The sequence below is a fragment of the Macaca mulatta genome, chromosome 5 (assembly GCF_049350105.2).
Source record: "Macaca mulatta isolate MMU2019108-1 chromosome 5, T2T-MMU8v2.0, whole genome shotgun sequence".
Lineage (NCBI taxonomy): Eukaryota > Metazoa > Chordata > Mammalia > Primates > Cercopithecidae > Macaca > Macaca mulatta.
In genome coordinates, this window is record NC_133410.1 from 38,935,539 (window position 1) to 38,957,263 (window position 21,725).

The 21,725-nt window shown below is 41.6% G+C and overlaps 1 protein-coding gene across 3 annotated transcripts in view; it reads left to right on the forward strand.

Moving 5' to 3' along the window:
• The window catches only part of UBE2K (ubiquitin conjugating enzyme E2 K), an 86,245-nt gene that overhangs the window by 24,314 nt on the left and 40,206 nt on the right, over positions 1-21,725 (forward strand). For 2 of the 3 annotated variants that reach the window (NM_001260841.2, XM_078001611.1), the window contains 1 exon segment: positions 14,393-14,486. The exons of the other annotated variant lie outside the window; for it this stretch is intronic. In NM_001260841.2, the coding sequence (NP_001247770.1) occupies positions 14,393-14,486 (94 nt within the window). 3 annotated transcript variants of the gene reach the window in all.

Here is a 21,725-nt window from a genome sequence, read left to right on the forward strand (position 1 = left end):
CCGCACCCGGCCCAAACTGTATTTTTTTGTCCTCTAGTACACTCTGTAATTTTTTGTTGAAAGCTGGGCATGGACTGGGCATGGTGGCTCAGGCCTGTAATCCTAGCGCTTTGAGAGGCTGAAGCAGGTGGATTGCTTGAGTTCAGGAGTTCAAAACCAGTGTGGGCAACATGGTAAAACCCTGTCTCTGCAAAAAAAAAAAAAAAAATTAGCTAGGCATGGTGGTGCATGCCTGTAGGCCCAGCTACTTGAGGGGCTGAGGCAGGATGATCACTTTAGCTCCGGAGGCAAAGGTTGCATTGAGCTGAGATGGCACCACTGCCCTTCAGCCTGGGGGACAGAGTGAGACCCTGTTTCAAAAAAAAAAAAAAAAAAAAAATTGCTCTGCATGTTTTACTAGGTAAAAGTAACTGAGGTAAATAAGCCTTTAGTGTGAGGCATTACGTTTATCTGACTTAGAATTGGGCTGTTTTGTGTTACTATTTGTTGTAGCTGTAGGTATGAGAACTAATATTTCCTCCAGTGTTCTTATTTTTGTTTCCTTTGTTGTCTTGGGGTTCCTTAGAGACTTCTTAAAGAAGGTCTGAGACATGCAGTTATATTTTTTTCTTTTTTAGTTTTTGAATTCCTTGCAAGTGTTGCACAAATGCAGTTCTTTGAGTAACGTCCTATTGTTATACAAAAGCCTCCTTGGCCAGGCATGGTGGCTGACAACAATAATCCCAGCACTTTGGGAGTCCGAGGCTGGCAGATTGCTTTAGCCCAAGAATTCGAGATTTGTAGACAAATAGAGACATGGCAAAACCGTCTCTACAGAAAATACAAATATTAACCAGGCATGGTGTCGTGCACCTGTACTCACAGGTGCTACTTAGGGGGCTGAAGTTGGAGGATCACCTGAACCCGGGAGGCAGTTTGCAGTGAGCCATGATCGTGCCACTGCACTCCAGCATGGGTGACAGAGCAAGACCCTGTCCCAAAAAAACCAAAAAACAACAACAAAAAAAACCCCTCTTGATGGTAAGGTTTCAGTATTCTGTTTCTCATAATTGGGTTTTAGTCTTTTGGTGAATCTGTGTACCTGGGCTGTGATACTCACAGTTGCTTCTCAGTTCACACTTCCTCCTTAGATGAGATTGGAAGGCTGGGATTGGGTTTTTCACTTCCCTCAGGTCAGTTAGCTCTGATAAAACTCCAGTTGGTTAACCTCTGGCGAAATCTTTTCTCTTGAAGGCAGGCCTTTTTAAGAAGAACAGAATACTTTGGAATTACTTCAGAATGGTTAATTTTCCCCTTCCCCCTGCCAGAAGCATGCAGGGAATTTTCTTCCATCCTCACTGTGAGAGCCTCCTGCGTTCAAGTGACCCTCCTGCTTCAGCCTCCTGAGTATCTGGGACTACAGGCGCGCACCACCATACCTGGCTAATTTTTGTATTTTTAGTAGAGACCAGGTTTTGCCATGTTGCCCAGGTTGGTCTCAAACTCCTGGGCTCAAGCTTAGTCTATCTATGTTGGCCTCCCAAAGTATTGGGATTGCAGGTGTGTACCACCAAACTTGGCCTTTTTTTTTTTTTTAATAGTATTGTAAATATTTGGGTTTTTAAAATAAAATAAATTTATTCTCAGAGTTCTGGAGGCTAGAAGTTGGAAATCAAGGTGTCAGCAGGGTCAAATTCCCCCTGAAACCTCTGGGGAATCCTTCCTTGCCTCTTCCTAGTTTCTGTTGGTTTGCCAACGTTTTTGGTGTTCCTTGGCTTGTAGATGCATCACCCCAATTATCTGTCTTCATGTGGTATCCTCCCTGTGTGTCTGTCTTAACATGTTGACCAGGCTGGTCTCTAACTCCTGACCTCAGGTGATCTACCCGCCTCAGCCTCCCAAAGTGCTGGGATTACAGGTGTGAGCCATCATGCCTGGCCTGTTTTTATTTTTTAACTTTTCTGTTAAAATTTTTAAACTTGTACTGAAGTTGAGAAAATAGCATAATAGACATCATCATCCAGTTTCTTTTTCTTTTTTTTTTCTTTTTTGTAGAGACGGAGATCTCACTTTGCTGCCCAGGCTGATCTTGAACTCCTGGGCTCAAACAATCCTCCTGCCTCAGTCTCCCAAAGTGCTGGAATTACAGGTGTGAGCCACCACTCCTGGCCTCCACTTTCTGTAGTTGTCAACATGTGGCCAGTTTTGTCTGTCAGATTCCCACTCCCTTCTAGATTATTTTGCTGTTTGTTTGTTTTTTGAGATGGAGTCTTGCTGTCTCCCAGGCTGGAGTGCAGTGGCACGATCTCGGCTTACTGCAACCTCTGCCTACCAGGCTCCGTCGATTCTCCTCCCTCAGCCTCTTGAGTAGCTGGGACTACAGGCGTTTGCCACCACACCTGGCTAATTTTTTGTGTTTTTAGTAGAGACAGGGTTTCACCATGTTGGTTAGGCTGGTCTCAAACTCTTGACCTCAGGTGATCCACCCGCCTTGACCTCCCAAAGTGTTAGGATTACCAGCGTGAGTCACTGTGCCTGTCCCCTTCTAGATTATTTTGAAACAAATCTTCTGAGTTATTTTGCAGCAAACCCTAGAATTCTGTCATTGTACAGTGAATAATTCATTGTGGGTCTTTAACATACAAGGACATTTTTATGAAACCCCATCAAGTGTCTTATTACGTTCAACAAAAGAAACACTAATTTTTTAATATGTAATAACATAGTACATGCTCAGGTTTCCTTGACTTCTGACGTGTCTTTTGACAGTTACCTTTTTATTCTTTTTTTTTTTTTTTTTTTTTTTTTTTTTTTTTTTTTTTTTTGAGACGGAGTCTTGCTCTGTCGTCCAGGCTGGAGTGCAGTGGCCGGATCTCAGCTCACTGCAAGCTCCGCCTCCCGGGTTTACGCCATTCTCCTGCCTCAGCCTCTCGAATAGCTGGGACTACAGGCACCCGCCACTGCGCCCAGCTAGTTTTTTTGTATTTTTTAGTAGAGGCGGGGTTTCCCCATGTTAGCCAGGATGGTCTCGATCTCCTGACCTCGTGATCCGCCTGTCTGGGCCTCCCAAAGTGCCGGGATTACAGGCTTGAGCCACTGCGCCTGGCCTCCTTTTTATTCTTTTTTTTTTTTTTTTTTTTGAGACGGAGTCTCGCGCTGTCGCCCGGGCTGGAGTGCAGTGGCCGGATCTCAGCTCACTGCAAGCTCCGCCTCCCGGGTTTGCGCCATTCTCCTGCCTCAGCCTCCCGAGTAGCTGGGACTACAGGCGCCCGCCACCTCGCCCGGCTAGTTTTTTTTGTATTTTTTAGTAGAGACGGGGTTTCACTGTGTTAGCCAGGATGGTCTCGGTCTCCTGACCTCATGATCCGCCCGTTTCGGCCTCCCAAAGTGCTGGGATTACAGGCTTGAGCCACCGCGCCCGGCCTCCTTTTTATTCTTAATGGTTGTAGTCATTGAGTTTACTTTCTAGTCCTTTTATCTCACAAGCAGTCTTAGAGTACAGATGTTTTATCACATACAGAGGATCATATTGTGTAGGAAAAACATGGACAATGAAGACTGAATTGAAAAGGTGATACTGGAGAGTAGGACTTGATGTGAAAAAGTTTGAGGAGTAGCTTTGACTGTTTTTCTTTTTTCTTTAATAATCTTAAAAGTCTGTTATGGGGGGAGTGCTGAGACAGGATACACCCTAGTCACCCAGGCAGGAGTGCCAGTGGCAAGATCACGGCTCACTGCAGCCTCGGATTCCTGGGCTCAGGTGATTTTCCCATCTCAGCCTCCCGCGTTGCTGGGAATATGGCCATGCACCACCACACCCACACCTACCTAATTTTTTTGTAGAGACAGGATTTCACCATGTTGCCCGGACTGATCTTTTTTTTTTTTTTTTTAATCTTTTCCATAAGGATAGAGATGGGCTGGTGTTGAACTCCTGGGTTCAAATGATCAGCCCACCTCCACCACCCAAAGAGCTGGGATTACAGGTGTGAGCCACCGTGCCTGGCCTAATCTAAAGAATGAAGTATATAAATTCTAAAAGTTGAGTAAGTGTAAAATAAAAACTCTGAGTGATAAATTATTGTGTCATAGTGTAAATGGCAGTGTTTTTTTCTTGCTGGCATACATTGAGATGTCTTCTAACTGAAATCTTAGAAGTGGGCCGGGTGCGGTGGCTCATGCCTGTAATCCCAGCACTTTAGGAGGCTGAGGCAGGCAGATCATGAGGTCGGAAGTTCGAGACCAGCCTGGCGAAACCCCATCTCTACTAAAAAAAAGGTAAATAAATTAGCCAGGCATGGTGGTGCGCACCTGTAGTCCCAGCTACTCAGGAGGTTGAGGCAGGAGAATTGCTTGAACCCGGGTAGTGGAAGTTGCAGTGAGCCGAGATTGCCTCACTGCATTTCAGCCTGGATGACAGAGCAAGACACCATCTCAAAAAAAAAAAAAGTGAAAGAAAAGCTCTATCTTGACTCCTGAATCAGTTTTAAAACCTGGCTTCACTGATTATTAGCTTTGTGACTTTGTTGCCTCAGCTTCCTTATTGGTAAGCATGTAAGTTTGTTATAAGATTGAGTTATTAATATACATCAGTTAAAATATTGCCCGTAAATTACATATAAATATTGAGCTGGAAGTGGTGGCTTATGCCTCTAATCCCAGCAGTTTGGGAGACTGAGGCGGGAGAATTGCTTGACCACGTAAGTTTGATGCTGCAGTGAGCTCTAATTGTACCACTGTACCTCTTGCCTGGATGATAAAGCAATGTATTAGATACTGATCGTTCAGCAACATTACCCACTGTTTCCTTGAAATATTATTCTTCCTGTAGTGTCGGTGATATCAGACTATCCAAATATCTTTTTCTTCCTTTCTTCTTTCCTTTTTCCTTTCCCTTTTCCCCTTCCCTCACCTCCCTCCTGCCTTTCCTTTTTTCCTTTTTTCTTTTTTTTTTTTTTTTTTTGAGACAGAATCTTGCTTTGTCGCCCAGGCTGGAATGCAGTGGCGCCATCTCAGCTCACTGCAAGCTCCGCCTCCCGGGTTCACGCCATTCTCCTGCCTCAGCCTCCCGAGTAGCTGGGACTATAGCGCCCACCACCATACCCGGCTAGTTTTTGTTTGTTGGTTGGTTTGTTGGTTTGTTTTTGTATTTTTAGTAGAGACAGGGTTTCCCCGTGTTGGCCAGGATGGTCTCCATCTCTTGACCTCGTGATCTGCCCGCCTCAGCCTCCCAAAGTGCTGGGATTACAGGCGTGAGCCACCACGCACTCCCCCCCACCACTTTTTTTTTTTTTTTTTTTTTTTTTTTAAGAAAGAGTCTTTGTCACCCAAGCTGGAGTACGGTGCTTTCCGTCTCGGCTCACTGCTCCATCTGCCTTTTGGATTCAAGCAATTCTCCTGCCTCAGCCTCCAGAGTAGCTGGGATTGCAGGCATGCACCACCATGCCCCCAGCTAATTTTTGAATTTTTAGTAGAGTCATGTTGGCCAGGCTGGTCTCGAACTCTTGACCTTAGATGATCCACCCACCTTGGCCTCTCAAAGTGCTGGGATTACAGGTGTGAGCCGTGGCGCCTGGTCTTTCCTATCTTTCTAACTATATCTTCAGACCAGATCACTCCTGAACCCGAGACCTGAATTTTCATTTGCCTACTTGGTTCTTTGTATTTTCACAGATACCTTGTATCCAACATATCTCAAACTGATTTTTCCCCTCCTCCTCAAACCCTGACTCCTCAATTCTTTGTTTCCTTATCTTAGTTTATTACACTGTCATCCACCCAGCAAAAAATCCCCTCCTCTAAGATCATACGCTTTTAGTTAGTAACTAAGTCCTTTAGATTTGACTTCCTGTCTGCCTTAATTCATCTACTTCTTTTCATTGCACTGGACCGTATTGGCATCTCTCACTGGATTCCTAAGTATTTTCTCTAATCCTCCTCCAGCTATTTCCCCCTACTCCAGCCGGGTGATCTCTAAAAGACCCAGATCTGATTGTTATAATACTTCAAATTTTTATTATTCTTCTTGACCCTGAATAATCTGGCTCTTGACTACTTCTCCTGCCTCATCTCTACGTTTTCATTCTTTGTATTGTAGTCACTTTGGCGGCTTTTCCATTTTTAAACCTGTCAAGTCCTCCTTTGCCTCTATTTTGCACGGCGTGTACACTCTGCCTTAAGTGCTGGCTTTACCTAAAGTAAAGTATTTTAACATTAGTTTCCTCAAGGAAACTTCCTCTTACTTTCTAGATTTTCTCTCTGCTAAATTGTTCTTCATAGTATCCTGTATTTCATTTAAAAATTATATAATTAGTTGTTCAGTACCTTAGAATGAAATAACTATTGATGCACGGTAGAGAAAATTTCTAGTTGATCATTACACTACGAGTTTCTGTTACAATGCCTTGCAAATAGCCAGTACTCAGTAAATATTCATGGAATTGATAAATTCAGACTTGAATTACTCTTCATTGTAGATTGTGTAAAGTTTGATAGAAGTCCAGAACTTAACTTTTTTTTTTAAGAGATGGGGTCTCACTCTGTCACACAGGCTGGTGTGGAGTGGCACAATCATAGCTTACTGCACCCTTGACCTCTTGGGCTCAAGTGATTCTCCCACCTCAGCCTCCTGAATAGCTGGGATTACAGGCACACGTGTTTTGTTTTGTTTGTTTTTTCCCCTGTAGAGATGGGAGTTTCACTATGTGGCCCAGGCTGGGCTCAAACTCCTGGGCTCGAGTGAATCCTCCCTCCTTTGCCAAAGTGTTGGGATTACAGGTGTGATTTTAAAAATGCTAGCTGCAGCCTGGCGTCGTGGCTCATGCTTGTAATCCCAGCACTTTGGGAGGCTGAGGCCGGTAGATCACTTGAGGTCAGGAGTTCGAGACCAGCCTGGCCAACATGGTGAAACCCCAATCTCTACTAAAAATTCAAAAATTAGCCAGGCATGGTGGCGGGCATCTGTAATCGCAGCTACTCAGGAGGCTGAGGCAGAAGAATCGCTTGAACCCCCGAGAGGTGGAGGTTGCAGTGAGCTGAGATTGCACCACTGCACTCCAGCCTGGGCAACAGAGTGAGACTCCGTCTCAAAAAAAAAAAAAAAAAAGCTAGCTGCTATAGACAGAGTCTCACTTTGTTGTCCGGGTGGAGTGCAGTGGTGCGATCTCTGCTCACTGCAACCTCCGCCTCCCAGGTTCAAGCAGTTCTCCTGCCTTAGAATTTCAAGTAGCTGGGATTTACAGGAGTGTGCCACCATGTCCAGTCTCTGGTACTATTTTTATTTTATTTTTTTATTTTTGAGACGGAGTCTTGCTTTGTCGCCCAGGCTAGAGTGCAGTGGCGCGATCTCAACTCACTGCAACCTCTGACTCCTGGGTTCAAGCGATTCTCCTGCCTCAGCTGGTCTCAAACTCCTGACCTCAGGTGATCCACCTGCCTCAGCCTGCCAAAGTGCTGGGATTACAGGCATGAGCCACCGCAACTGGCCATCTTGTAGTCTTTTCAATGTGAATACCAGAAAATTTTAAATTTACGTATGTGGCTTACGTTATATTGTATTGGATACTGCTAGTCTAGAACTTGTTTTTAGTAAGGATCATACATGTGTCTCCATGGCCTCAGTTTTTCATTCTCCCAATCCCTTTGTTATCATGTCATTTTTTGCTTTGGGACTGTTATGTGCCATAAGCTTCAGAAAACATGGTGGCTCACACCTGTAGTCCTAGCACTTTGGGAGACTGAGGCAGGCGGATCACTGGAGGTCAGGAGTTCAAGACCATCCTGGCCAACATGGTGAAACCTTGTCTCTATTACAAATACAAAAAGATTAGCTGGGCATGGTGGCAGGCACCTGTAATCCCAGCTACTTGGAAAGCTGAGGCAGGAGAATTCCTTGAACCCAGGAGATGGGTTGCAGTGAGCTGGGCGACACAGCAAGACTCCATCTCAAAAAAATAAAAAATAAAAAAATAAATTTAACTGCCTAGAAGGTAGAAATTGTGTTTGTTTCTTAGGCCTTTGAATAATAGGGGAAGGATATTATATTAAATTATGAGAAAATAATGGCAACTGTTAAGCTTTCAAAGTATTATTCCCAACAAATTAGGAAGAACTAAATTTCACTTTTATATGCATGATAATGATGAGCAGGGCTCCTAAAATAGTTGTGGCTTGATTAGGAAACAAGTAGTAATTTCTTTATATCAATGAGAATTACTTATAACTTTAGGGGGCATTTAGGGGCATTTAGAATTCTATTTGTCTTATTTGAGATTTGGATTTAAATTTCATTTTAGAGCATTTTTTTTTTTAATAAATAGAAGTGAGGCTAATATTGTTAATTATTCTTTTTTTAAAAATACAATATTTGCTTTGGGTTAAAGTTTTCTGCCCCAACATCATTATCAAGAGTCAGCATATTACAGTGATAAATTCAGCGCTTACTGTGTGGCAGGCATTGTTCTATATACTTTATTCGTTAAATTCACCAGCGAACCCTATGAGGAACTGTCTTATCCTTAGTTGACAGAGGATGAAACTGGAGTACAAAGTGGTTAATTAACTTGTTCATAGCTAGTAAGTTTTAAAAAGGTTACACAACTATATACTTTGTATTTAGTCCTTAAATGATAAAAATCTTCCAGTGTTTAGTTTTTCCCACTAGAGTGTAAGCCCCAAGTGGGCAGGGACTTAGGTTTTGTTTAGTAACATTTGAGATAGCATATATTAGACTCCAGTCATTATTTGAAAGAATTTTTACAGTGATGGTGGTAACAATGACAATATCATTTCACTGAGAGGTGGCCTTGGAAATGGAAATATATTAGAACCACTTTGAGTTCTTCACTATTGGTTGTTGACAATAATTTTTTTAAATCTCATTCAAATTAGCTTCAACATTATGTGCTGTTTTTTGTATGCTTCATGTATATCTTAATAAAATAGTTGATTTAAAAATTGCTAACTTCTATAGCTTCTTTCTTTCTTTTTCTTTTTTTTCTTTTCTTTTTTTTGTGTGTGTGTGACAGTCTTGCTTTGTAGCCCAGGCTGGAGTGCAGTGGTGTAATCTTGACTCACTGCAACCTCTGCCTCCCGGGTTCAAGCAATTCTCATGCCTCAGCCTCCTGAGTAGCTGGGATTACAGACATGTGCTGCCATGCCCAGTTAATTTTTGTATTTTTAGTAGAGACAGGGTTTTGCTATATGGGCCAGGCTGGTCTCAAGTTTCTTGCCTCAAGTGATTTCACCTGCCTCAGCCTCCCAAAGTGCTGGAATTGCAGGGTTGAGACACCCTGCCCGGCCTAGCTGCTATAGCTTCTGTATATCTCTATTCCTTTTGTGCATTAGAAATGCCTTGAAACCCCCAGGGAACATCAGGGGGAAAAAAAAAAAAAAGACTACCAGAGGTCCTACTGTGTGTTTAGCTGAGGTGGGAGAAGAAAGTTTAGAAAAGCAATCTTTCACCTATCCTCATGAAAGATTTACAGTGATAACACAGTTCTTCAGAATTTCACCCAAAAGCTTCAGCTGCCTTGGTTGTTGCAGTCATTGAAGTGAATAACACATTATTTTGTTACTTATTTTTAGATACTACATTTTTTTCTTAGACTGTGGAAACAGAACTGTGAAATTAATTTTGTAAAATCGGGCTTTAATTTTTTTTTTTTGAGACAGAATCTAGGTCTGTCACCCAGGCTGCATGCAGTGGTGCAATCTCGGCTCACTGCAACCTCCACCTCCCAAGTTCAAGCCATTCTTCTGCCTCAGTCTCCCGAGTAGCTGGGACTACAGGTGCCTGTCAGCACACCTGGCTAATTTTTATATTTTTGGTAGAGATGGGGTTTCACCATGTTGGCCAAGCTAGTCTCAAACTCCTGACCTCAAATGATCCACCCGCCTTGGCCTCCCAAAGTGCTGGGATTACAGTCGTGAGCCACTGCACCCAGCCAAATTAAAGGTTTTATAATTAATGTTGTTGGGAAAAGGGGAACTACGCTGCTTACTTCTATACAAGAAACTTAATTCTGAAAGTATTCTTATTTTACAGTAATAAAATTGAGAGTTAGGTGTTAAGTGGTATACCTGAATGAATACCACAAGAACAGAACTAGGATTCAGCACATAAGACATATGTCTTACTCCAAAGGCCATCCCTTTTGTAATACTGTCATCTTTCACCATTCTCCGTGTCTTGCTTATAGTTCCTGACTCTTAAAGTGAGACTTTAAGTTCGCTTGTGGGAGCAGTGGGATTGTTGTTTTAGATTGTGAAATAACTGGATGTTTGATTTAAACTGTGGTGGTATAAAGAATAATTGTTGCTTGATGGAAAATTGAGCTTTGAAGAAATTTTGACTTAACTTTCTGTTTTCTTTTTATCTTTAGTTATCTGCAAGTAAAGACCCTACTCTAACCTCTATAGAATACTTTTTTTTCTTTTTTTTGGCTTTTCGAGACAGAGTATCTCTCTTGTTACCCAGGCTGGAGTGCAGCGCCGTGGCGAAATCTCAGCTCACTCCAACCTCTACCCCCTGGGTTCAAACGATTCTCGTGCCTCAGCCTCCCAAGTAACTGGGACTGCAGGCACGCACCACCATGCTCGGCTAATTTTTCCTGTTTTTAGTAGAGACGGGGTTTCACCATGTTGGCCTCAAACTCCTGACTCAGTGATCTGCCTCGGCCTCCCGAACTGTTGGGATTATAGGCATGAGCCACCGCACCTGACCAGAATGCTTTTTCGTAATGTAATTCATCATGATGATGGGTATTTTCTTGAGCTTATTTAGTACATTTTTCATACAGTAATAATATTCTTTCTCTAGAGTGAAAAATGAGCAATTTTTTTCTGACTTATCATTTGGGGGCTGGACGTGGTGGCTCACGACTATAATCCCAGCACTTTGGAGGCCAAGGCAGGAGGCCAAAGCTGGTGGATCACTTGAGCCCAGGAGTTCAAGACCAGCCTGAGCAACATGGCAAAACCCTGTCTCTACTAAAAATTTAAAAATTTAGCCAGGCATGGTGGTGCACACCTGTAGTCCCAGTGACTGGTTAGGCTGAGGTGGGAGAAAACACCTGAGCCTGGGAAGTTGAGGTGCAGTGAGCTGAGATCACGCTGCTGCATTCCAGCCGGGGTGATGGGAGTGAGACCCTGTCTTAAATAATAATAATTTGGGGATGATGTAGACAGAAATAAGGACAGAGGTATGAAAATGAATAATTTTTTATTTTTTTTTTGAGATGGAGCTCTGTCGCCCAGGCTGGAGTGCAGTGGCCAGATCTCAGCTCACTGCAAGCTCTGCCTCCTGGATTTACGCCATTCTCCTGCCTCAGCCTCCCGAGTAGCTGGGACTACAGGCGCCCGCCACCTCGCCCGGCTAGTTTTTATTTTTTATTTTTTATTTGTTTAGTAGAGATGGGGTTTCACCGTGTTAGCCAGGATGGTCTCGATCTCCTGACCTCGTGATCCACCCGTCTCGGCCTCCCAAAGTGCTGGGATTACAGGCTTGAGCCACCGCACCCGGCCAATGAATAATTATTTAGCATTTTGTTACCCAGAGATTTGGGCAGTCCCAAAAAGCAGCTTTTCTAATCTCCCTCTCCTCCTTTCCCAAAAAACGTTAATCAGATCCTTTAATATCCTAACATCTTTGGGTTATTTACATACTACTTTTTGGAGGGGAGATTATGGAAAGCTATCGAGATGTTTGAAAGCATTGATGATTAGCAAGATGATTATTCTTGTAAGAAGCCTTAAGAGGAGAAATTTAAGTGTATTCTAAGTTAACACTGGCTTCTTAAATTGGTCAGTGAAAGTTAAATGCCTCCAATTTTCTTTTTAACATTATTTATGCATAATTTAACTAGACGATTTTTTTTTCTTTTTTTTCTTTTTTTGTTTTTTTTTTTTTTGAGACAGAGTCTCGCTCTGTCGCCCGGGTTGGAGTGCAGTGGCCGGATCTCAGCTCACTGCAAGCTCCGCCTCCCAGGTTCACGCCATTCTCCTGCCTCAGCCTCCCGAGTAGCTGGGACTACAGGCGCCCACCACCGCGCCCGGCTAATTTTTTGTATTTTTTAGTAGAGACGGGGTTTCACCGTGTTAACCAGGATGGTCTCGATCTCCTGACCTCGTGATCCGCCCGTCTCGGCCTCCCAAAGTGCTGGGATTACAGGCTTGAGCCACCGCGCCCGGCCTTTTTTTCTTTTTTTTGAGATGGAGTCTTGCTCTTTCACTCAGGCCATGCCATAGTGCAGTGGCACGATCTCGGCTCACTGCAACCTCCGCCTCCTGGGTTCAAGCGATTCTCCTGCCTCAGCTTGCCGAGTAGGTGGGACTACAGGTGTGCACCGCCACACCCAATTAAGTTTTTGGGTTTTTTTGGTTTTTTTGAGACGCAGTCTCATTCTGTCACCCAGGCTGGAATGCAGTGGCACGATCTTGGCTCACTGCAAGCTCCGCCTGCCGGGTTCATGCCATTCTGCCTCAGCCTCCCGAGTAGCTGGGACTACAGGCATCCGCCACCACGCCTGGCTAATTTTTTTGTGTTTTTAGTAGAGGCATGGTTTCACCGTGTTAGCCAGCGTGGTCTCGATCTCCTGACCTTGTGAGCCACCGTGCCTGGCCATCGAAGTATTTTTACTGTTGCTAAAATGTACATTTTCTCCTCTACCACAAATACCAAGGTTGTTAATGATTTTTTAGGGCATAAGAAGTAGTTTCTTATTGTACATATTTATAGTTAAATTTAGTTTTTGGATAAAAATTTTTTCAGAAAAACGTGAAAAAACAATACTAATTAGAAAGGAAGTTTTTAAATCCTGTGTTTTTATTAAAAGACAGGATTAATTAGGAATGTTGTGAACTTTGAAAAATTAGGATTTTAAGTAATGTATTGTTTCTGAACTAAATGTTCTGTACTAAAAAATATTTAACATAGTAAAAGAGTAAAAATTGTGTATTTTTTTGGGTTGGAGGAGGAAGCCAAAGACCTTTAAAACAGTAATTCTTACACCGTTTCATCCAGTAATCAAGTTTAAGAAAGTCAATCTAAAAGCAAAAAACTTCACTTTTGAAATCTTGAGTGAGGCTTTGTTTCATAAGAGTAGATATGTTGTGTCAATCAGGTAACAATATGGAATCCTAACCAAAAAAATGAAGATATAGGCCAGGCGCAGTGCCTCAGGTCTATAATCCCAGCACTTTGGGAGGCTGAGGTGGGAGGATCATGAGGTCAGGAGTTTGAGACAAGCCTGGCCAACATGGTGAAACCCAGTCTCTACTAAAATTACAAAAATTAGCTGAGCATGGTGGTGGGTGCCGGTAATCCCAGCTACTCAGGAGGCTGAGGCAGGAGAGTTGCTTGAACCCAGGAGGTAGAGGTTGCAGTGAGCTGAGATCGTGCCATTGCACTCCAGCCTGGGTGACGAGAGCAAGACTCCGTCTCAAAAAAAAAAAAAAAAAAGAAGATATAACTTGTACTTTAAGGATTTTGGTTTAAAAAATTGAGAGGAGAGGATTTACTGTATTTTTAACATAGGTTTGAGAATATAAGTGGAGAGCCCATTTGCAGGCAGGCACTTATGAATGTTAATGTGAATCCCACTGGGATGGTTTTCTGACTCATTTAAGGTTATCATGGCTCTGAGAATGGACTGTCATAAGATTAAGAGACTCAGTAATGCTATAGATAGGAAAGTACTTGGAGTAGTATAAAGTGCAAAATAAGTCAGTGTAGATAAATTTAAAGTAGAAATCTGGTTTTTGGAAGTAGGTAGTTGCCATTTTAATAAACTAAGCAGAAAAACAAATTGAAGAAGGCCTTAGATTCTTTTGAGGCATTTAGTCCTTTGGAATTTTCATGGAAAGGAGAATCTGTTACATAGCTAGAGCTTTCATCATTCTGGTGGATAGTGTACTATTTCAGTCAGTTAAACTAAACATTTAGAGTTGTTATGGTTAGTTCAAGTGAGAGTTTATGGCCTAAATGGCTTTTAATTACCCTGAATTTTCTGTTTATATAAGCAGAACTCATGTATCCTGGGGGTATAGTTCAGAATATAGTATCTTAGCGTTCATCTGTGGATGATTAATCACTTTGGACCTAATACACATGGAATTGGCAAACATAAAATAGGTTTTATACTATTTTTCTCTCATAACATTCCTAGAAATTCAAGAAGCCATTGTATTGTTCAAAGTGGTGTTATTTCATTTAAAACATTGAAGTTAAAATTTATTAAGTTTGTTTTAAATATTCTTAAAACTGGCCAATTAAGTCCTAGAAAAGCCCAGACTTATTTTACTAGAGCAGATAATCAAGTTTATGAAAGGGGGGAGTTTCAAAAATTTTTATAGGTAATACTTTAGGCGTTTTTCTTGCTGACATACTAACATTTATTTTCTGTTTATTTTTAAGACGAGCAAAAATCAAATTAAAGTAGATCTTGTAGATGAGAATTTTACAGAATTAAGAGGAGAAATAGCGGGACCTCCAGACACACCATATGAAGGCAAGTACTTTTTTCTGTATCAAAATATTGTGCGTATTAGAACTTGTCTAAAACATTAAATCAGAATAATCTTAAACATCTATAAATTATATGGAGGGTAACTTCATTTGGTTTAGATAAACAGCAATTTTAAAAATACTAAATTTAGATACTTAATATAGACTGGTATTTCTTACTGAATTTTAGCTAATTTTTTTCTTTCCACAAAAAGTTTAGCAGAGCTTTGTTACAGGTATTATAGGTTAGAATTTAATAGAATAAAAGATCTGGCATGGTAAACCTCTAAATTATATGGACTATAGACACTCAGTTACCCTTCATATGGTATCTAAAACAGACCTTGCCTTAAATATCTCACTGGTGAAATGTTGCTTTTGTTTTTAAAGTTCTTCTTTCTGTCATTTAGCGTTTCATTCACTCATATGTCTTCATACAGGCTGTAGTCCAAATGTTTTCTTTATTCAGGAAAGCTTTTAGTGATCATTTCAAGACACATAGAAAGGAGGTGGCTTTGCTGAACTTGGTGTTCACAAATTAACTCTGTAGCTACTTTAGACCATGGAGTTGGGTGGTAAGATACAGAAATAAGCCTTATAGCATTTTACTTTCTTATTAGGTGAGTCTTCGTTAATTAATATTATTGTAAATTTAGGTTATACAGCATATAACCAAGGTTCTTGCATTAATAGCTATTCAAATATTTGTTTATTAGAAAACATAACAGAATATATGGTAACCCTAATTATGCAATCTTTGCATGTATTTTCTCATTTAATCCTTTCAGCAAATCTTATTAGGTAAATACAATGATTGCTGTTTCATAGATGAAGAAACAAGTTCAGAGAAGTGACTTGTCTAAGGTCAACCATCTTAGCACAACTGATAGGCTTTGCCTTCAAAGCCTGTGCTTTTAATCACTTTATGTAAATCAGAATTCACTTAATATTGGAAGTGGTGGTGATGTCTATTTTGTTTTGTTATCTATTTTTTTAGATGCAAAGTTTTACTGTTACCCAGGCTGGAGAGCAGTGGCATGGTCATAGCTCATTATAAATTTGAATTCCTAGGCTCAAGTAATCCTCCAGCTTCCTCAGTAGCTAGTACTACAGGTGCATGCCACCACATCCAGTTAAATACTTCGTGTGGGTTTGTTGTTAATTTTTGTTTGTTTTTTGAGACTGAGTCTCTTTTGCCCAGGCTGGAGTGCGGTGGTGAAATCTTGGCTTACTGCAACCTCACCTCCCAGAATCAAGTGATTCTCCTGCCTTAGCTTCCTGAGTAGCTGGGATTACAGGCGTGCACCACCATGCCGGCTATAATTTTTGCACTTTTAGTAGAGACGGAGTTTCACAATAACAGCCAGGCTGGTCTTGAACTTCTTACCTCAGGTGATACGCCTGCCTTAGCCTCCCAAAGTGTTAGGATTACAGGCATGAGCCACCACTCCCGGCTGCCAGCTAAATACTTTTGAGTGGTTCTATAATTCTGTAATGAACAGTTTACCCAAAACCCTTTTTTTTTTTTTTTTTTTTTTGAGATGGAGTCTTGCTCTGTTGCCCAGGCTGGAGTGCAGTGGCGCCATCTTGGCTCACTGCAAGCTCCACCTCCCAGGTTCATGCCTTTCTCCTGCCTCAGCCTCCCGAGTAGCTGGGACTACAGGTGCCCGCCACCACACTTGGCTAATTTTATTTGTGTGTTTTTTTAGTGGAGATGGTGTTTCACCTTGTTAGCCAGGATGGGCTCGATCTCCTGACCTCATGATCCACCCACCGCAACCTCCCAAAGTGCTGGGATTATAGGTGTGAGCCACTGCGCCCAGCTACCCAAAACACTTTTTTAAAATCTAGTATTTTTGAATATTTTCTTGTTCTTAATCCAGATTGTTGAAGACCCTAGAATGTCTTTAGCATATTATACCAATTCTGTTTATTCATTTTTTTCTTTTTTTTTTTTTTTTTTTGAGACAGAGTCTCACTCTGTCGCTCAGGCTGGAGTGCAGTGGTGCGATCTTGGCTCACTGCAACCTCCACCTCCTGGGTTCAAGTGATTCTCCTGACAGCCTCCCGAGTAGCTGGTACTACAGGCGCCCGCCACCATGCCCGGCTAATTTTTGTATTTTTAGCAGAGACGGGGTTTCACATTATTGGCCAGGCTTGTCTTGAACTCCTGACCTTGTGATCTGCCCACCTCAGCCTCCCAAAGTGCTGGGATTACAGGCATGAGCCACCACGCCCGGCCCGTTTTTTCTTTCTTTATTGGATAGATGGCATCTTGCCAAGTTACCCAGGCAGGTCTCAAACCCCTGGCCTCAAACAATCCTCTTGCCTTAGTGTCCCAAAGTCTTGGGATTCTAGGCATGAGCCATTGTGCCCAACCTTGTACCAATTCTTAAGTGATAAAATTTTATTTGTTGTTTTATAGTTAATATGAGCCATTTCTAGATATTTAATTTTTTATGCTGTTTATTGAGTGCTTCCTATCTGCCTTGCTTGGTCTGGCCGTTTTCATGGATGCTATTTCATTTAGTCCTTTTTACAATCATTAAATGTAGAGGAGACCTATAGTTATCTTACGAAAATCAGGTGGTTGTCCTAATAGCAGATGTTTTTATGTAATAATATATTAGCTGCTTCTTGAAGACAAGCCTTACAGTTATTCTTGAATTTTTTTTTTTTTAGATTGTTTTGAAATATTTTTGGAAGATAGTAGGGCAATGACATTATTTTAGAGGTCTGCCGGCAAAGTTTTAAATTTTTTAACTGATTTTTATAAACAAGGCACTTCCTGAGCCAAATTAGATAGAAGCAATATTTAATAGGTAGATTAATTTTTTAAAATGGATAATGTATACTTATATACATTAAGATATATTAAGATATATTCTTATGGTTGGGTGCGGTGGCTCACACCTGTAATCCCAACACTTTGGGAGGCCGAGGCGGGTGGATCACGAGGTCAGGAGATCGAGACCATCCTGGCTAACACGGTGAAACCCGTCTCTACTAAAAATACAAAAAAATTAGCCGGGTGTAGTGGTGGGTGCCTGTAGTCCCAGCTACTCGGGAGGCTGAGGCAGGAAAATGGTGTGAACCCGGGAGGCAGAGGTTGCAGTGAGCGGAGATCATGCCACTGCACTTCAGCCTGGGCGACAGAGCAAGACTCTGTCTCAAAAAAATAAAAAATAAAAAAGATATATTCTTTATTGGTTAGAAGCAAGTTTGGTCATTTTTTTCTTTTCTTTTTCCCGATACCGAGAATGGGGCCAAAAGTTTGGTCATTTAAAAGTGCTTATTTCTGTCTGGGCGGGGTGGCTTATGCCTGTAATCCCAGCACTTTGGAAGGCTAAAGCAGGTGGATCACGAGGTCAGGAGTTCAAGACCAGCCTGACCAACGTAGTGAAACTCCATCTCTACTAAAAATACAAAAATTAGCTGGGTGCTATGGTGTGCGCCTGTAATCCCAGCTACTCAGGAGGCTGAGGCAGGAGAATCCCTTTAACCCACAAGACGGAGGTTGCAGTGAGCTGAGATCTCACCGCTGCACTCCAGCCTGGGCGAGAGAAGGCGACTGCGTCTCAAAAAAAAGTGCTTATTTCTGCTGCTGCTGCTGCTAAATGAGTATCTTGATGAGATTAGATTTAATATGCTTTTTGGTATATGTTTGAGGTAGAGTAACTTTAATTCTATTATTTTATGTGAAACTGTTGAGAGAAGTTCATTTTGTTAAGGAAAAGTACCATTCAAGGGCATAAACTTTAATGCTTTTTCTTTTAAATATAACGGTAGGTTAAATATTTATTGCAAGGATGTTGCAGTTTTTTGAGTTTTTAAAAATCTAAACTTAAATGCTAAGGCAAAAGTTTACATGTGGAATGTTAAACTATTTATGACCATTATTAAGTAATGAGGCAGCTGTTTTATAGTATTTAAAGAATCAGATTGTGAAGTAGAGTACTCATGGGAAAATGCCATGTTGTAGATATTACTTAACTCAATTTTCTTCACTTCTTTTGCCTTAATAATTCAGTGACAAAGGAACAGTTTAGTTCTTGAGCTTTTCTTCCTAAAATTTCTTTTAGGTTTATGGAATCATTGTTGACAGCTTAAAAATTCTCATTCCTTCCCCATCTCCTCTTTGGGTTAAGTTAAATTTAAAGATGGTTAATTTTTAATATTAAAAGCTATTCTTCAAGAAGTTAATGTTTTATAGTAAAAAACTATTATAATGTGAATAATATAGTTATCATTAGTTGTATTACCCTGATCAGATGATGCTATGATTAATGCTAAGTGGTCGTATATTGAAAGTTGTCAGAGCATGTAACATAAGGGATAGAAATAGAAATAAGATTTTAGAGACTCGTGAGTCCAGCATTATTTATATAATATCTCTGGGCCCTCACACTGCTCCTAAGAGATTATTTTGGCCATTAACGAAGAACTTTGTATGATGGGTTATAGAGATGGTAATCTGGAGTTTAATCAGAAAAAAATAATTCTTAGGAAGGAAAAAGAAAAGCCTATGTAGTGCTGAAGCCAAATTTATTATAACTATATTTGAAGCTAGCATTTCTAATTCTGGGTATAGACGGTTATAGTCACAAAATTTCTTCAGGTACCCTTCTCTTATGTGTCAGTTTTTTTTTTTTTTCTTTCCACTACTTTTCTTTAAATTTCATTATTGTTACTATATGTTCTGCAATTCAGGCATTTAGTTCAACTCATGCATTAATCACTATGGGATTATATTAAAAAGAACTAGTGGTTGGGCATAATGGCTCATGCCTGTAATCCCATTACTTTGGGAGGCTGAGGCGAGTAGATCATTTGAGGTCAGGAGTTCGAGACCAGCTTAGCCAGCGTGGTGAGACCCCATCTCTACTTTAAAAAATAAAAAAATTAGCTGGCATGGTGGCACACACCTGTAGTCTTAGCTACCCAGGAGGCTGAGGTAGGAGAATTGCTGTAACTGGGAGGTGGAGGTTGCAGTGAGCCAAGATCGCACCATTGCACTCCAGTCTGGGCAGCAGAGTGAGAATCCATCTCAAAAATAGCAAGAAGAGAAGCCAGGTACAATGGCTCTTGCCTGTAATCCCAGCACTTTGGGAGGCTGATGTGGGCAGATCACTTGAGGCCAGGAGTTCAAGACCAGCCTGACCAACATGGTGAAACCCCATCTCTGCTAAAAATACAAAAATTAGCTGAGCGTTGTGGTGGGCACCTGTAATCCCAGCTACTCAGGAGACTGAGGCATGAGAATTGCTGGAACCTGAAAGATGGAGGTTATAGTGAGCCAAGATTTTACTACTACACTCCAGCCTGGGCATCAGAATGAGACCCTGTCTCAGAAAAAAAAAAGAAAAAGAGGAAGAAGAAGAAAAGAAGGATTCAAACCAAAAAGGGCTTGAAGAAAATAGTACCACTTTTATTTTTTCCTCAGATTCATAGTCATCCATCCATTCATAACAATGGAGTAGTGAGGAGATATATTTGAGAGAGTCTAGAATATACTGAAGAAAGTCTCCTGTTTGACTTTTTAAATAACTGAGTGTATAGAATTTTGAAGATAATAATGCTACTAGCACACAGTTTTTTATTTTACTTTTTATTACAGGGAGTTTCAGATATATAAAAAGGAATAGGCCGGGCGAGGTGGCTCATGTCTGTAATCCCAGCACTTTGGGAGGCTGAGGCAGGTGGATCATGAGGTCAGGAGATCAAGACCATCCTGGCTAACACGGTGAAACCCTGTCTCTACTAAAAATACAAAAATGTTAGCCGGGCATGGTGGCGGGCGCCTGTAGTCCCAGCTACCCGGGAGGCTGAGGCAGGAGAATGGCGTGAACCTGGGAGGTGGAGCGTCCAGTGAGCCAAGATGGCGCCACTGCACTCCAGCCTGGGTGACAGAGCGAGACTCCGTCTCAAAAAAAAAAAAAAGAATATAATGCAACCTCTTCAGCCAGCTTTAATAACTATCAGCTCATGGCCATCTTTGATCTAATGTATTCTTTGATTATCTTGAAATGAAATCTCATAGTCTTATATATAAATATTTCAATAGAACAGTTTTATTTACTATATTTTGTAATAGTTTTTTGTTATTAGTAATTGGTCATAAAATCTTAGAAGATGCTTAAACTCTTAAGAGTTAAGAGTTGAATCCAGCCTCTCATCCAGTGCAAGACTTACCCCTTCAGAGTTTTCTTTTCTTTTTTCTGTTCTGTTCCATTTATTATTTGAGACAGATTCTCGCTCTGTCACGTAGGCTGGAGTGCAGTGGTGCGATCTTGGCTCACTGCAATATCCACCTCCTGGGTTCAAGCGATTCTTGTGCCTCAACCTCCCGAGTAACTGGGATCATAGGCACATGCCACAATACTCAGCTAATTTTTGTACTTTTAGTAGAGATGGGGTTTCGCCATGTTTGTCAGGCTGGTCTTGAACTCCTGGCCTCAAGTGATCTGCCCACATCAGCCTCCCAAAGTACTGGGATTACAGGCATAAGCCATTGTGCACGGCCCAGAGTTTCTTAAGAGGCAGTTATCCTCTCCTTGAGTCTTGAGTACCCCAGTTGTGAGAAGCTAGATGCTAGATAATTTTTTTTTTTTTTTTTTTGAGATGGAGTCTTGCTCTGTTGCTCAGGCTGGAGTGCAGTGGCACGATCTCGGCTCACTGCAAGCTCCACCTCCCGGTTTACGCCATTCTTCTGCCTCAGCCTCCCAAGTAGCTGGGACTACAGGTGCCTGCCACCATGCCTGGCTAATTTTTTCTATTTTTTAGTAGAGATGGGGTTTCACCATGTTAGCCAGGATAGTATCACTCTCCTGACCTTGTGATCCGCCCCCTTGGCCTCCCAAGTGCTGGGGTTACAGGTGTGAGCCACTGTGCCCGGCCTAGATGAGCTTTTTAAAAATGCTGTATAGATGCTAGTTGCTCCAGATAACTTCAAAACAAAACAAAAAGTTGCCTTCTATTTGTATATTACTGGTTAGAAAAGCTCCTTGGTAAAATTTTGCATTTTATAAACCCATTTAAAGGAATAGTTTGGGCCAGGTGCGGTGGCTCACGCCTGTAATCCCAGCACTTTAGGAGGCCGAGGCGGGTGGATCACGAGGTCAGGAGATCGAGACCAGCCTGGGTAACATGGTGAAACCCCAACTGTACTGAAAACACAAAAAATTAGCCAGACGTGGTGGTGGGTGCCTGTAGTCCCAGCTACTTGGGAGGCTGAGGCAGGAGA